Raw genomic sequence first — 15,222 nt, 5'->3', positions numbered from 1 at the left:
TAACAACATTTAGCACCTTAGAAAGGATATTAAATTCTTTAGGTATAGAGGCTAGCTTTTGGTCAATTTCAATTCCTGTGTGTTTCCCTTTAAATCTCCTGCATGCCAAAGCTGAAGACACAATCTTGAGTGTTACAGGATCAACATAATGAAATGTAACTCCTATGAATGCCCTTTTATGAAAACTCCAAATATCAGCTGTTGCTGAAACCCATCTGACTGCCTCAAGCAATGCCATTAGCTTGATTTTCTCTACATAATACAGCTCCTGTAATTGCCGAGAAGCTTTTCTACAGCTTGGTAAGGAATATTTTGGAAAAAAATGTTAACAAAATTTTCTAAATCCACTACGCTCAAGTGCAGCTATTGGCTCCATATCCTCCACCAGCATCTTTATTAATCCTTCTTCGAATGTAGACTGTGTCAAAATGGTTGTTTGCATCATTTTTTGGAGACCTAGCTGTATTGCAGACTAATCTAATGCTTGCTTTCTGGCAGTTTTTTCTGATGGATTTCCATTTTCTGAGGTATTATCAAGACATCCTTTTCTTGATACTCTAAGATGTGCAGATGTGGCTTTAGTAGCCTCATACAACTTAAACCGTTGTGGGTGATGTTCCTAAAAAAAAAGTAAAATATTTGATTGGTGATTTATTGTTTCTGGCACAGAAAAGACTAGCAAATAAAAAAAAAGTATAAATGATATGAAATAATGTATGAAAAACAATATAGGTAATTTATTAATTATAATAATAACCTTTATCTGGTTAAGAAAGTTTGTTGAGGACAATATATTTCCACTAACTGTTTTGTTAACACAAAATTTGTATTCAGCAGTAAAATTTTTGCAATCACATTTGTTTTCTTTTAGTTTCATATTAATGAAGCAGGTACTAACAAGCAAACTGTTTATTATTGCCTAAAAATTTTTTTTTTATAAAAGTCATTACTAGAATGCATAAATACATTAAATTAATTAATAAGTAAAAATTATTTATGTAATGATTAAAAATCATTTTATTGCAAACCCATGCATTGATACAATTGTTCTTTAATCCAATAATAGATGTAGATCTTAGAAATTTCTAAAAAAATATGAATATTAATAAATTAAATATGTATGTAATTTTCTTACTTTGGCTATGGATGGCAATATTTTCAATCAGATAATAAAATTGGCAATGGCAAGATGTAGGCTGATCTCAATTTCCAATTAGGTCTATACAGAAACCTGTCAATGGCAAATATACAATTCGTTTTTTAAAAAAGTCTCAATAGCAAACATACATAAGATAAATTCATACATTAAATTGATACCAAAGCTTCACAACTAAAAATTAAGCTTATCTTCATGAGCATACTATTCTAAAATTACAAATACATAAGACTATACTGAAATGATTTTAAAATGTATAAAATCTGTGTATACATTTAATCTAGAATATAGATAAGATATTTAATAAGATATTTTAAAAGTTTTTTTTTAGATCATAGATTTATATATAAAATCTATTAAATTGATTTAAATTTAGAATGTTAAATTTAGACTAGATTCTATATCTAGTGGAGTCTAAGTCTAATAATGTGCAGAACAGCTAGTCTAGATACTCTATAGAATAAAATATAGTATATAGGCCTACTATAGATCTAGATCTTGATAGAATCACTAGAATGATACTATGATGATACCCAGAATGAGTATGATAGAAATTTGAAGTAATCTCTAGAGACTAGTATAATTATAATATTTATAACTAGATCTAGATAAAAATACTTAATACGTTAATTATATTCTTTATATATATTCTAGTAGATAATTATATATAATCTAGTAGATCTAGATCTAGAATCTAGTCTAGATTTATTTTATTAGGCCAATATATCTAGTCATTCTAGTCTAGATCTAGATATGACTAAATCTTATCTATTCTAAATCTATCAAATCTATGTATCTTAGTATAATAAGTAGCATAATCTAGATCTAATAATCTAATCTAGACCCAATTCTAGAATAGTAAAATCTCTAATAGTCTAATATTATTTAGTAATATAGAATATAGAATTGTTGATTTTTATCTTCTCTAGATCTAGATCTAAGATACTAAATAAAAATATATCTAGACTAGATTTAGTCAATTTAGATCTAGATCTATAATCTTAGATTTTAGATCTACAACATGAACATCTGTGTGATGATCTAGATCTATTTTAAGTATTTCTAGATCTAGATCTAGATCTATCATCTAGTAAAAAGAGTCACTTAGACTAGATCTACTTAGAGTTTAGACTAGATCTATTTAGAGTCAGAATGTCTTGAGATTTCTAAATAGAAATTGATTTACTATTTAGTAAAGCAAAATTCTTTACCTGCAGCTATAGGCCTACAGGAACACACTGGTGATTAATAAAAAGCAGCAAAATGTAGATCTATAGAAGCAAGGAATTAATCAGGATTTATCAGCAGCGAAACTTGCTAGAAATATAATAACACGTTTATTGTTCTCGACGTATATTATAGCGACCATTATAGGGTAAAGGTCAAAAGGCTTTTTAGTGACCTGTGTACCCTTCAATATCTTCCTCATTATTAAATTTATTTCCAATGTCCTTTTTTCGTGTCAGTATCATATCCAGCTGGTGCCAGTGCCCAGACCTAGGGTGCCTCCATATACATATAGAGATGTCTGCAAGCGAGACATGAGAGCCTCAGGCATCAGTGAAAGTATGTGGGAAAACATAGCCAAAGACCGAAGTGAATGGAGACAGACTGTGCGTGCTGGGACAACCCTTGCTGAGAACAAAAGAATTGAAGCGGCTTTAATCAAGAGGGAAAAAAAGAAAGCTGCCCTGTCTGCTAGCCCTAAATCAGAGGCATACAAATGTACGAATTGTTGCAAAGTCTGCCGTTCTAGAATTGGCTTGATTAGCCACACCAGATTCTGCCCCGTCTCAAGATTAAGCCAAAACGAGTGACTCACTTGGGCGCATCCATTGCCTTTCGAGACAAAAGGAGCCATATATATATTAAATTTATTCTCCAAATTACATAGATCTAGATCTAGAATCTCTCTCTATACTATATTTTTTGGTAAACACATATGATGAAAAAGTTTGTAAAATTTGTAATTAAACTTTTTAGTTAGTAACTAAAAAAAATTAAACTAGGATTTTAACTAAACTTAAAAAAAAAAATTAAACTTTGGCCTTAACTATTTTTTTTTTTAATTAAACTAAAAATTATCAACTTTTTAGTTAACTTTTGCCCATCACTATTAATATCTGTATCCTGTGTTATCAAGTCGTCAGACAACTATACAATAATATCGGCAACACTTCTGATACGTGTCTTCTTTTTATATTGGTGGAGATAAACACATTGGCACATTATTACACTAGTAACACACCAGCACAACAATTCATTAACACATTTACATATCAACATATCAATTCATTTAAACATTAAAGCGGGTCGGATTGTTATACATGAGATCACTCAATACTTTTAACTAATTACATTGAACAACTAAACACATTACACGTTTCATATTTCTGTTTATTATATACCGTACAATAAGAAAACATTACTACTAGTGAAGCACACACCATAGAAAGTGATAAGATTGAAACATCAAAGTAATTATGTTTGTTATCATCCAAGTATTTAAATAATAAGGCTTGTCTTCGGGTCCAAAGATCAGTGCGGAATGCAGTATTTCCAAAATTTAGGGAGAGTCGGAAAGGTTGCCCGAGAATGCCAGTCCCGAGCGTGAACAGAGAAAAGACCGTCTTGGAGGTGTTTATTTCTAGCCTCCATTTTTGTGTGTATGAGCAGAGCGTATGGAGATCTTCTTGCAACACTTTTTGTATATAGGTTGCGCTCCTTCCGGATTCCCAAAGGACAATATCATCAGCATATTGCAGCTTTTGACATTTTAGCTGAGCCGGTAGGTCATTTATGAAGGCCGTGAAAAGGGCGCATGACAGCACGGAGCCCTGGGGGAGGCCGTGCTCGAGGGTCATTTCCCCTGAGACTTCTCCGTACATCCTTGTTCTTATTGTACGCTCTTGTAGGAAGTCTCTAATCCAGTAATATATCCGTCCCCGCACCCCCACGATTAAAATTTCTTGCTAATCTTTTTATCAGATTATCAAAAAAAAAAAAACAACAAAAAAACAAAACAAAACAAACAAACAAAAACAACAGAAATGTGGGCAGTATTCACGATGACTTAAACTATAAAAAAAAAACAAACGATTCTATAACGGTTAACTTGCCACAATTGGTGCATAAGAATGTCACCATCACCACGTTATCAGATTTGGCTGTAGTATTATATAAATTGAGAAAGAGAGAGAGAGAACTACAGGGCGAGAGAGAGAGAGAGAGATAGAAAGAAGAAGAGAGATATTTTAAATTATTTAGCTTTAATTATTTAATTATACTAAAACTTTTTAAAGGATTAAACATCTCCCAAAAAACTTGTCGATATCTGGTACTCATCTTATAATAAACTAAAATACTCACACTACAATTAATAGTTTCTAAAAGGGAAGTAAATGAGTAGCAAACCTTGAAAATACTTATATAAATTCCGTCCCCTTTAAGGCCAGGAACCACGCCCATTGCTACGTTTAAGGTTGATTGCGGAAGGAGACAGACTATGAAGATGACAGAAATTGTAACCAGCATTTTAACAACTTTGTGTTCTTTGAGAGTAATGTTGCGAGAGTTGTATCCCCCTGCACTGGAAACTGATTGTCTCCACCTGAGTTTTGACCTCAGTTTCGTCACGATGGTAATGGTGCATAAAATTAATACCAGCATGGTCCCGTATGGAACTAACTGATCGGCAATGAAATAATAAACAGTCATGACTTCATGTCTGTTACTGATATAATATTCTGCTAAAATGGATCGATTCAGACTCGGTATGAACATCAAGTCGAATTGGACTACGTAAAATGGCGGAACTAAGTAAAGTATAGAGAGTCCTGCGATGATCACATTAGCTGCTACTACAGTTTCTCCTGTCAGAGCACTCTTGACCTTCAAAGGCCACACCACACTGGCACACCTCTTGCAGTTCATGAAGGCTGTCAGCAAACCGCCGACGCGCACAAAGTAACCATTGAAGTAAAAAATGTTGATGAATAGATTCATCTTTGACATGAACAGATCGTACTCCCCGATCCAAGGGCTGAACAGAATGTTGGAAAACTGATGAGCAAGTAGCGCCCCGGCGTCACAGATGGCCAGAGAGAACAGGGTCACGTTGACACCGTCCTGAAATCCTTGCCTCTTAAAGTTGATCATGTTGATGATATTGGCGACGATTCCAAACAGCCCGATGAGCTCAGAGAAAATCAAAGTGATGCACACCGACACAAAGTCTCTGAAAAAAGGGTCAATGAAATAAAGTTTGGCAGGTAGCACTGAGCTAGTCTCTTTATCTGAGTCATTCATCATTCATATGTTGCATAACATCGCATTACGTAGTAAACATATACTATATGTCAAGTTGTGTATGCTTAGATTCACTGCCAGGATTGACGATAAATTGATCTTCACACTTGCCAACTAAATCAAAGTGTTAAAGAAAAACTCCCATGATTCAGCAGTGTTAGAACTCGACATGTAAATAGAAAGCGTATCTACACTTTCTTTATTTTGTACGCCGGATACACCAAAAAGCTTGTTATTTATTGGTTTTCCTCTAGGAATGAAAATCTCCAATTTTGGAATGCATTCTTTGGTGTTTAGTCCAAAATGTGTAACATTTTAATATCATTGATTCCATAGCGCAGTGTTTCCCAGATGTTTTCCTTAACAGAACACTTCACACATTCAGAGTATTGAACTGAACACTTTGCTTTTTTTTTAGAGAGATTTATTCACGTGGTGTCCTACTAGGTAGTTATTCCAACAGTTCGTGGAACACCTAGTCAGGCCTGGCGGAACACTAGGGTTCAGCGGAACATAGTTTGGGAAACACTGCTTTCACGTAATTGATGTGGAATGTTGTTACGTCTCTAATAAATGAATTCTACGATTGTAGCAACAATGTATATGTCTGTTATTTCCAAACTGGATTCTGTACAGCGAACAAGCTCTGTTGTTATTGTCAGTTTACTCCTTAAAAAAAACACAAAATAGTTAAAATTAGTTTATATCCAGCATAACTCTGTCAATGCCGATCCCTAACCCAGTTGAGAAAGAAGGAGTATAGGGCTGAGAAAGAAGGAGTATAGGGCTGAGAAAGAAGGAGTATAGGGCTGAGAAAGAAGGAGTATAGGGCTGAGAAAGAAGGAGTATAGGGCTGAGAAAGGAGGAGTATAGGGCTGAGAAAGAAGGAGTATAGGGCTGAGAAAGAAGGAGTATAGGGCTGAGAAAGGAGGAGTATAGGGCTGAGAAAGAAGGAGTATAGGGCTGAGAAAGGAGGAGTATAGGGCTGAGAAAGGAGGAGTATAGGGCTGAGAAAGGAGGAGTTAGCTACTCCAGCATTTAAAACCTCAATTGTACATTGTTACAAAAACGGCAAACATCGAAAATAGAGAAAAAAAAACGAGATTTCTGTGGAAGTTGCCCCCTCCCCCTCAGTTCTTCGAACGGCTTTGGAAGATCGAAGTCTAAGTCATTAAATAAGATATCAAGTGTTAAGTGTAAAATAAAAAAAAAAAAAAAAAAAACTTTACATTGCTTCAGGAGACGGAAAGACTAGTAATACCATTCGACTTCTTTATTTTTTTTTTACAAAGCTGATGTAAAATCACTCTTTTTCCTTGTCTGGGTATAGATCTATATGACTGTCTGTCTATTGTGCACTAGTATTCGTTGTCGATGACAACGCATGAATAAAAAAAACAATTTTTAAATTAATGGGAATAAATTAATTTTGTTTTTATGGAAAAGGGAGATAAACCCGGCAGAATTGAGAGATGTGGTTGCGATTGAAAGTTGCTCTCCCTTGAGCTTTGTTTTTATTTATTTTATTTATTTTCCTTTTTATTTTGTGTAGCTACTTTTGTCTTTAGTCTCTCCTAAGCTCACAGTTCCAAGACTGCTACGTGGAGCAAGGGGAACTACTCTGTGTATTCTCCAAGGGGCTTTTGTTACACTTTAGCGAAGTTAAGTTCCCCTTTCAGACCTTGGGATTATTAATACAACAGATGTAAAGTTCATCGATGGCTGACGGTAAATGAGGCTGTCATGTAGCCAGCACAACGACCAAGCGACTTTACTTACCCTAACTAATGCCAAGTACCCATTCAAGTTAGGTGAACTCAGGGTCGTACTAAAAACATCGAAATTCCAGTCTTCACAGAGATTCGTACCTGGTATCCCTCGGTTAGGAAGCCAAGTGACTTACCACTCACCCACCAAGCCTCCATGGTACAATGTAGTATCATGAATGACTCCCACGGATGCTCGATCTCCGACCTCCAAAGAAATACTGAGAAGGGGTTAGGGGCTCATAAAGATCATTTGTTCTTATGAAGCTTCAGGATAAGCTAAAAAGTCTGTCATTGTGGAATTTAACACTGGTATATTTTATATGCAACTCATTGGCAACTTAATTTGTTTAATTAAAATAGAATCTTATCAGTAAAAAAAAAATATGATAAGAGTAGGAACACATAATGTTATAATGTCACTAGTTGAATGACTAATGTTTTGTAGTCTCGATGGACATATAATTACTAATATAACAGACACAATAAAATGACAGTACACTTGATCTAGTTTATCCACCCCACACATACACATACATACAAAAATTAATACCCAACCATTTGATAACAGCAATTGTTTCTCTTGACAACAAATAGTAGATGAAATCTTTGTAGGTAAACAATGACATAGTAGATGTCTAATTATATGTCATAAATGTCTACCAACATTTTAAGGAAACACGGTATTAACTGAATCGCTTTAATTTTCGAGTCGTGGAAAAACTGCATTGTGTTTTGGCAAATAATATGCTTCGCTATTTTGAAAATGCGATATATTCAATTTAGATCATCGCTTATTTTTTTTTAAAAGACATTTCTATATATATTTTTTAGCCTGGCTAAGGCTGATAACTTGATTCTATACACAGATGTAAGAAGATTTTTTTTAAAAACCTGAGCCTCGTAATTTCATAGACTTTTGAATTGATTTGGAAAGATCATACATACATAGATTACATAATGGGACCTCGACACATACAAGCGTTCATATTTTGGGTCCGTTAATTTTAGTATCACTTTGCCCCCCCCTCCCCCGCCAAGGACAAATAAAACAAAAGGTTCGTATACTTTAATCTTAATGCTAACAATGTACGGTATTGACTTTTTTGGCGCCAAACGCCATTAACAAATAGTTTTGTTCATTTCAATTTGTATTAGAAAAGTTTGTCATATGTTCACATTTATTTGTGTAATTCTATTCCAGCTATGAGTAGAACATTTGTTTGTTTCCATTAGGAAACAGTTTTACTATATCCTAAGTGGTAATATTAATTTCTGTATGAATCAAAATTATATATATATATATGGCAACTTAATATATATATAATTTATTAGCAGTGCAAGACGTACAGAGAGTAATGTGACAGTAAAATGGTAAGAAAATGATAATTTGTAACACAATTACGTCCAACGTGTGTATGTATTTGTAAATCTAATGCATATCTATTAAGGAATTAAACTCATTTGTTTTCAGGCTGATTCAGGCCACCCGTTGCACTCTATAATCGCACTAGGACAGAAAAATTTGTCCTGCCATATGGAATAAGAATTGTGCTTTTATCTTTGACTTTATTCGTGATTTTATGAGTATTTTAATAGGTTGTGATTTAGTATATTGTAAGTTATGGTTTGGTGTTGTATGTGTCATTTCCACTTTACTTATAAGTCTGAGTTTAGTAATCTTACTAATGGTTAAACAGGAAGAGTCATTATTTGTAATACATCTCACTCCCCTTTATTGGATCTGTTATAGTTTATGTTTTCTTGTGTTGATGTGTTCCGTGACCAAACACCCACATTCAAATATTGGCTCAACCGAGGTTAGAAAAGCATTTTAGATTTATGTTTTTGTTTCATTCGTGAATGTGTACATTCTTTTAAACATCCAAATGCTTTGATTTTTTTTTACAAAGTTTATATCAACTCACTCGCACTCCTCTGTCTGTCTCGCACTCCGCTGTCTGTCTCGTACTCCGCTGTCTGTCTCGTACTCCTCTGTCTGTCTCGTACTCCTCTGTCTGTCGGATACAAATTTTGAGCATGTTATTTGTCCCGCTTCCCATTCTCGGATCAAGTTGAAACTTCGCACATTCATTGATTGACATTGGCAAACAAAAAAAAAAACAAAAAAAAAACATAACCAATTAGATAATTAATTAATGGTAATTCTTTTTTGTTTAAAATCAACAAGGGAAATTAATTCTTCAGTATTAACAGATACGGCTAAATGTGTTGGGTTTATTCCCCTTAACTAATTGTCAACGCTATATCTCCCTCACTCATTCTCCGATAAAGTTGATTCTTTAAACAATTATTTACTGTAGCTAACAAAACATAAATCAATAAACAAAAATGCTCAATTGGTCATTTAGATATTTGTAATTAATTATTTTGTTTGAAATCGAAATAACTTGTACGTTTTTGGTATATATAGTTTTAAGGATGGAGTTCTACCCCTTTAGATGAGGTTTGTTTTTGTTTTTAAAGGATCTCTCTCTCTCTCTCTCTCGTACAGACCTTTGACGTGGCAAAGAGCCATTGGTCTAATCTGCCCATAGGTTGTGACGTTGCAGGTCAGTGTTCAGGACTTCTATGACGATTGGTCTGGATCGAACCAATCACTAGTTTTGTTTCTCCTTTCATTTAGGCGTAAATCAACTGTCTCCCTCTTCCCTCTCAATTAAACAATCTGATCTTATCCCGTGCTGAATAGTGAGCGCTGGTGAGCACTAAAAGCGTCTGTGCTGCGGCAGATACTACATTAGAATTGACTACACACTGTATACCATTACAAAATACATCTTGTAAATACTACATTAGAATTGACTACACACTGTATACCATTACACAATACATCTTGTAAATACTACATTAGAATTGACTACACACTGTATACCATTACAAAATACATATTGTAAATACTACATTAGAATTGACTACACACTGTATACCATTACAAAATACATCTTGTAAATACTACATTAGAATTGACTACACACTGTATACCATTACAAAATACATATTGTAAATACTACATTAGAATTGACTACACACTGTATACCATTACAAAATACATCTTGTAAATACTACATTAGAATTGACTACACACTGTATACCATTACTAAATACATATTACAAAACAAATTACGCATTTCATATTCATTTAATATCGAGTTTTTTTAAAGCCAGGCAGCATAACTTCCTTTATAGAAAGTAGACATTCTATGAAATAAAACATATAGGCAAACGAAAAAAATACTTTTTAAACCCAAAGTTTAAACCAAGGGGAAATAATTACAACCTTTTAGCTGAAAATTACAGGGTTTAGCTCCCTTACTGCTATATAAAACATTAAAAATTAATTAATAAGTACTAAATGGTTAATTAATTTTTGAATTGACTCGTGTATTGTCTTTGGCTATGAATAATTGTGCACAATTTCAACTTGACCCGAGATTGGGAAGTGGAAGAAACAAAGGTGACAAAACGTAACAAAGGGGACTAAATTCATATATATAACATTTATTCCCCTTATTTTGACATCAAACAAAATAATTAATCACAAACATCTAATTAACTAATTGTTTAGTTGTTTTTTTTAAAGATTCGTGTCTTGTCACGTTCAGTTTTAAAATTGTACAAAGTTTTTATGGGAAATGGGAGAAAAATATTTTCAAAATTTTACTAAACAGACAGAGTGAATTGATATAAAAAAAAACAGAAAAAAAAAAACTACTCTCTAATGTACACATTTTTTAAAAGTAGTATAAAAACACTGGTGTTATTAATAGTACCAGTTATGCTATGCTATATACTTATATAGGAAGAATAAATTGTGACAAATCCACTTTTCAGAATGTTTAAAGGATGAAAAAAATGCTATGTAGTATCTAGTCCTACATTTCAATTATTTAGCTTCAGGGAGATGTAGAGTTATACTTGTCAGAGGATGAAACATCTCCCAGAAGACTTGACGGTATCTGCTGCTCATTCTGTAATATAGAACGATGCTCACACTACAGTTCATAGTTTCTAGCAGGGAGGTAAATGAGTAACACATCTTCCAGATATTTATGTAAATTCCATCCGCTTTCAGACCTGGTATCAATGCAATGGCTGCGTTCAGTGTTGACTGCGGCAGGATGCAGACTATAAACATAATAGAAATAGTAAACAGCAATTTTATAAGTTTGTGTTCTTTGGAAGGGACATCGCGGGAGTTGTTTCCTCCTGTATTTGAGAAGGATTGTCTCCACCTGAGTTTCGACCTCAGTTTCGTCACGATGACGATGGTGCATAAGATCAATACCAGAATGGTCGCGTACGGAACAAACTGATCAGCTACGATGTAATATACAGCCATAATTTGGTGTCTGTCATTGATAAAATATCTGGTTAAAATGGATCGATTCAGACTTGGTATAAACATCCAGCCGATGGGATATACGTAAAATGGCGGAACTAAGTACAGTATAGAGACTCCTGCGATGATCCCATTGGCTACTACTGCAGTTTTCGCTGTCAGAACGCCCTTGACCTTCAAAGGCCACACCACACTGACGCATCTCTCGCAGTTCATGAAGGCTGTCAGCAACCCGCCGACACGTAAAAAATAGCCGCTAAAGTAAATTATGTTCAGAAACATGTTCATCTTGGACATGAACAGATCGTACTCTCCGATCCAAGGGCTGAACAGAATGTTGCAGAACTGATGGGTGAGTAGATTCCCAAGGTCACAGAGGGAAAGAGAGAACAGGGTCACGTTGACACCGTCCTGAAATCCTTGCCTCTTAAAGTTGATCATGTTGATGACATTTCCGACGATTCCAAACAGTCCGATGAGCTCAGAGAGAATCAAAAAGTTGCATACAGACACAAAGTCTAATAGGAAAGGTTCAATGAAATAAAGTTTGGCTGGTGTCGCTGGATCAGTTGTGCTCTCGGAGCCATTCATTGTATGTTTACTATGGCACGGACCAACACAACAGCAAGGGCGATGAGCCTGTACTTGAACTTGTGGCTTTTTTAAAATAAAAAAAAATAAAAAATGGGGATTAATTTACAATTGAATATTTGTTATACGGAAACCAATGGACCTCATTCACCAATCATAAACAAACAACATTTAGTCACGTGATCTTATTGATAAAACAACGAAAATACTGTCACGTGACAACCATCATGAATTAATCATGAGATCGTAAATTATATAGAATAGATAGAGCACCACGTGGCTAAATGTTCTCGTTTTACGATTGGTGAATGAGGTCCATTGACACATATATCTGTACCGGAAGATTTCTTTCCACATTTATCTCATGAGCTCTCGGATTGAGAAGACTTTTAAAGGACGCCATCTAGTATATCTTATCTTATCTTAACTTATCTTATCTTATATCTTATCTTATCTTCTATGTTATATAGTAAAGAGTCAGCCGGTTTGTTGCACCAGTTTGGCTTAACAAACATGATATTGTGATTCATATTTAATTTAGATCCTTTTGGAAAACAAAAAAACAAAAAAAAAAACATCTTCTCTTTGATTTACCTCTTGAAGTCTTTGATATCTCAAGTCTTGGAAGACTATGAAGATCTTGTCTATTATGTAAAACAAAAACGTGTCAAAATATAAAATGATGAAAATAACAAGAAAAACAGGAGATTGCGCTAAACAAAAACAAATTGGTTAAAATAGTTGTAATCGCACATAATTATTATCTATTGTTAGTCTAGATCTACAACAAATGTAATGGACCTCATTCACTAATCGTAAACAAACAACATTTAGCCACGTGATTATATTGATAAAACAACGAAAAAAAACTGTCACTTGACAGCCTGTGTGTTTATTAAGATATTTGTATAGAAAAGATAGAGAACCACGTGGCTGAAGGTTGTTTGTTTACGATTGGTGAATGAGGTCCATTACATGACTGATCCAAACTAATTGTTATATTATTTACGCTTCATATATATTTTTTTCTTTTTAAATTAATTTTTTATTCAGTTTTTTTTTTGTGTTATTTTGATGAGTAACAATGAGCGATCGCAGTGCTAAGCTAAATCCAGAAACATTCGAAATGTTATTTTTTTAAAAATACAAACATTCAGCCCTGATTGTTTAGTTGACAGTAAGGCTACTGAAGTCAACATCACATTATTAGTTATTTAGTTTCTTCAGTGTGCTTTGGGGGCAGCAATTTGTACTTTCAATGCTTACATTTGTAATAGCCGTACGTAGCAAATTGTTTGTTTTATCCTTATGTCAGGTCTCAAGCTCAAGAGTTTTAACTAATAAATTGTATCGTCCGTATTACTTAGTTTTTGTATTACCTAATTTAAAAAAATGTAACCAAACCGAACCTAACTCGACCATTAAATCTAACCATTCCGAACTTGGGACGAACTTTATAAGGATGGTTTTATTCCCATTTTAATTTTCAATGCATAATAACTATCAGTAAAATAAAGTGAGTTTTAAATGGCACACGTGACAAGCAGTATAAAATAGATTGGTATAAACATAGATTAAATTAATACATTCGTAGTAATAACTATTAACTTTTCCTGGCTGTACTGGAATACATGACGTTTTATAATATGCATACAAAAGCCACAACATATCATTTCAACATATCATTTGGAATTCTGATGTCACAGGTTTAATTGCAGTATACTAGACCTAATGCCCCGCCTCCCCAAACATAAATCATAAACACGTGACCAGTTGATGACATCAATTATTTCTCTTGACGACATTCAGATGATGACATATGCCAGTCTCACTCTGTAATAAGGTGGATAGCCAGCTCTATGTCTGATTGTGAATTGGGATCCACACTCATTTTAAGGAAACATTTTACTATTCGTATGGTTGTGCTAATTGTGGCAAAAATATATGGATTCAGTGGAAACAAATACCTATTTAAGTTAAAAAGCAGCATTTACACTGCAGACTATTTTTTGTTTGTTTGAAGAATTCCTCTAATAATTTTATTTTTTTAGCTTTTAAAATATTTATTTATAAATCATAGATCACATTGCCTAATGTGTGTACAGACTGTCGCTTCATATAAACTCTTTGTTTACTTACAGTGCTAGACAAATACAACTATTTAGGATATTAGTTGTGTCTGAAATTACATCTTCGTATGAAATGGAAATGTCAGGGCTAAGAAGTCAGGGAATAGATTTTCAATACGAAACTTCTCTTTGTTTTTAAAAGAAACAAATCTGTGCCATGATCATTGGCACTTTTTTTTTAGCGAACATACTCTGTTTGTTACTGTAAACATTCAGATATTCTATTTTCAAGTACATAAAATAAATAAAGAAAAATTGAATACGCGTCATCTTTTGTGACCACTGAACGCGACAAATCATCAAGAAACTCGAACAGATGAAAAAAATAGAGCTGTAAATGGAACAAACAATTAGAACACCAGGTCAAAAAGTCACATATTGTGTATATGTAACAAGCTAATGTAACAAGCTAATGGGAAATACAAGTCAAGAAATTGGCAGAAATTGAAAAAAATTTTTGTTATAAATGTTACTGGTCAACAAATAAGAACATTTTATAGCTAAGGGTCAAAAGTATACATGACACGTGACATTTTATAATTGTACAATGAAGGTACCAAGGTTATTGAGTGTAGAAGGGGAAGAAAATATTGGCGAAACATATTTAAGCCCCGAAGAGGATTCAAACCACGGACCAGACCCGGAGACATCGATTAGCAGCAACCAGATACCTGTGTAATATCTAATTTGGCTATCCAGCTGCCCCCCCCACCCCCTAAAAAAAGCGATGAAAAGGCCAGATTACAATACTGATCTTTACACTTTTTTTTTACCCTTGTCTTATGGGGTCGTAACTTTCCATACGCCGTTAGGTGTATAAAACTACACCACGTCTTATCACCTACACTCTTTATTTGGACGCCTACACTCTTTATTTGGACACTTGCGTCATGCGTCTTTGGCACACAC

At 34.0% G+C, this 15,222-nt stretch overlaps 1 protein-coding gene and 1 long non-coding RNA gene across 2 annotated transcripts; both read right to left on the bottom strand.

Annotated features, from left to right (window-relative positions):
• Window positions 1-255: 255 nt before the first annotated feature.
• On the bottom strand, window positions 256-2,571 carry LOC106051939 (uncharacterized). The gene is made up of 3 exons (XR_008774840.1): window positions 2,368-2,571; window positions 1,136-1,231; window positions 256-619 (listed from the first exon to the last, which is right to left on the bottom strand). It is a non-coding gene; the product is annotated as an uncharacterized LOC106051939 (long non-coding RNA).
• An 8,566-nt stretch (window positions 2,572-11,137) lies between these two features.
• On the bottom strand, window positions 11,138-12,184 carry LOC106073084 (mas-related G-protein coupled receptor member X4-like). Its single transcript, XM_013233552.2, has one exon. It carries the CDS (start codon window positions 12,182-12,184, stop codon window positions 11,138-11,140), a length of 1,047 nt encoding a protein of 348 aa, XP_013089006.2.
• Between the last annotated feature and the right edge of the window lie 3,038 nt (window positions 12,185-15,222).

The sequence above is a fragment of the Biomphalaria glabrata genome, chromosome 14 (genome assembly GCF_947242115.1).
Source record: "Biomphalaria glabrata chromosome 14, xgBioGlab47.1, whole genome shotgun sequence".
In the NCBI taxonomy this organism is placed as follows: domain Eukaryota; kingdom Metazoa; phylum Mollusca; class Gastropoda; family Planorbidae; genus Biomphalaria; species Biomphalaria glabrata.
The sequence above is the reverse complement of the archived record's forward strand: the minus strand, read 5'-3'. Positions and strand labels throughout refer to the sequence as shown.

What these genes read in the sequence shown, in the direction of transcription:
- LOC106073084 (XM_013233552.2), bottom strand. Translation starts at nt 12,184, where the DNA reads ATGAATGGCTCCGAGAGCACAACTGATCCAGCGACACCAGCCAAACTT.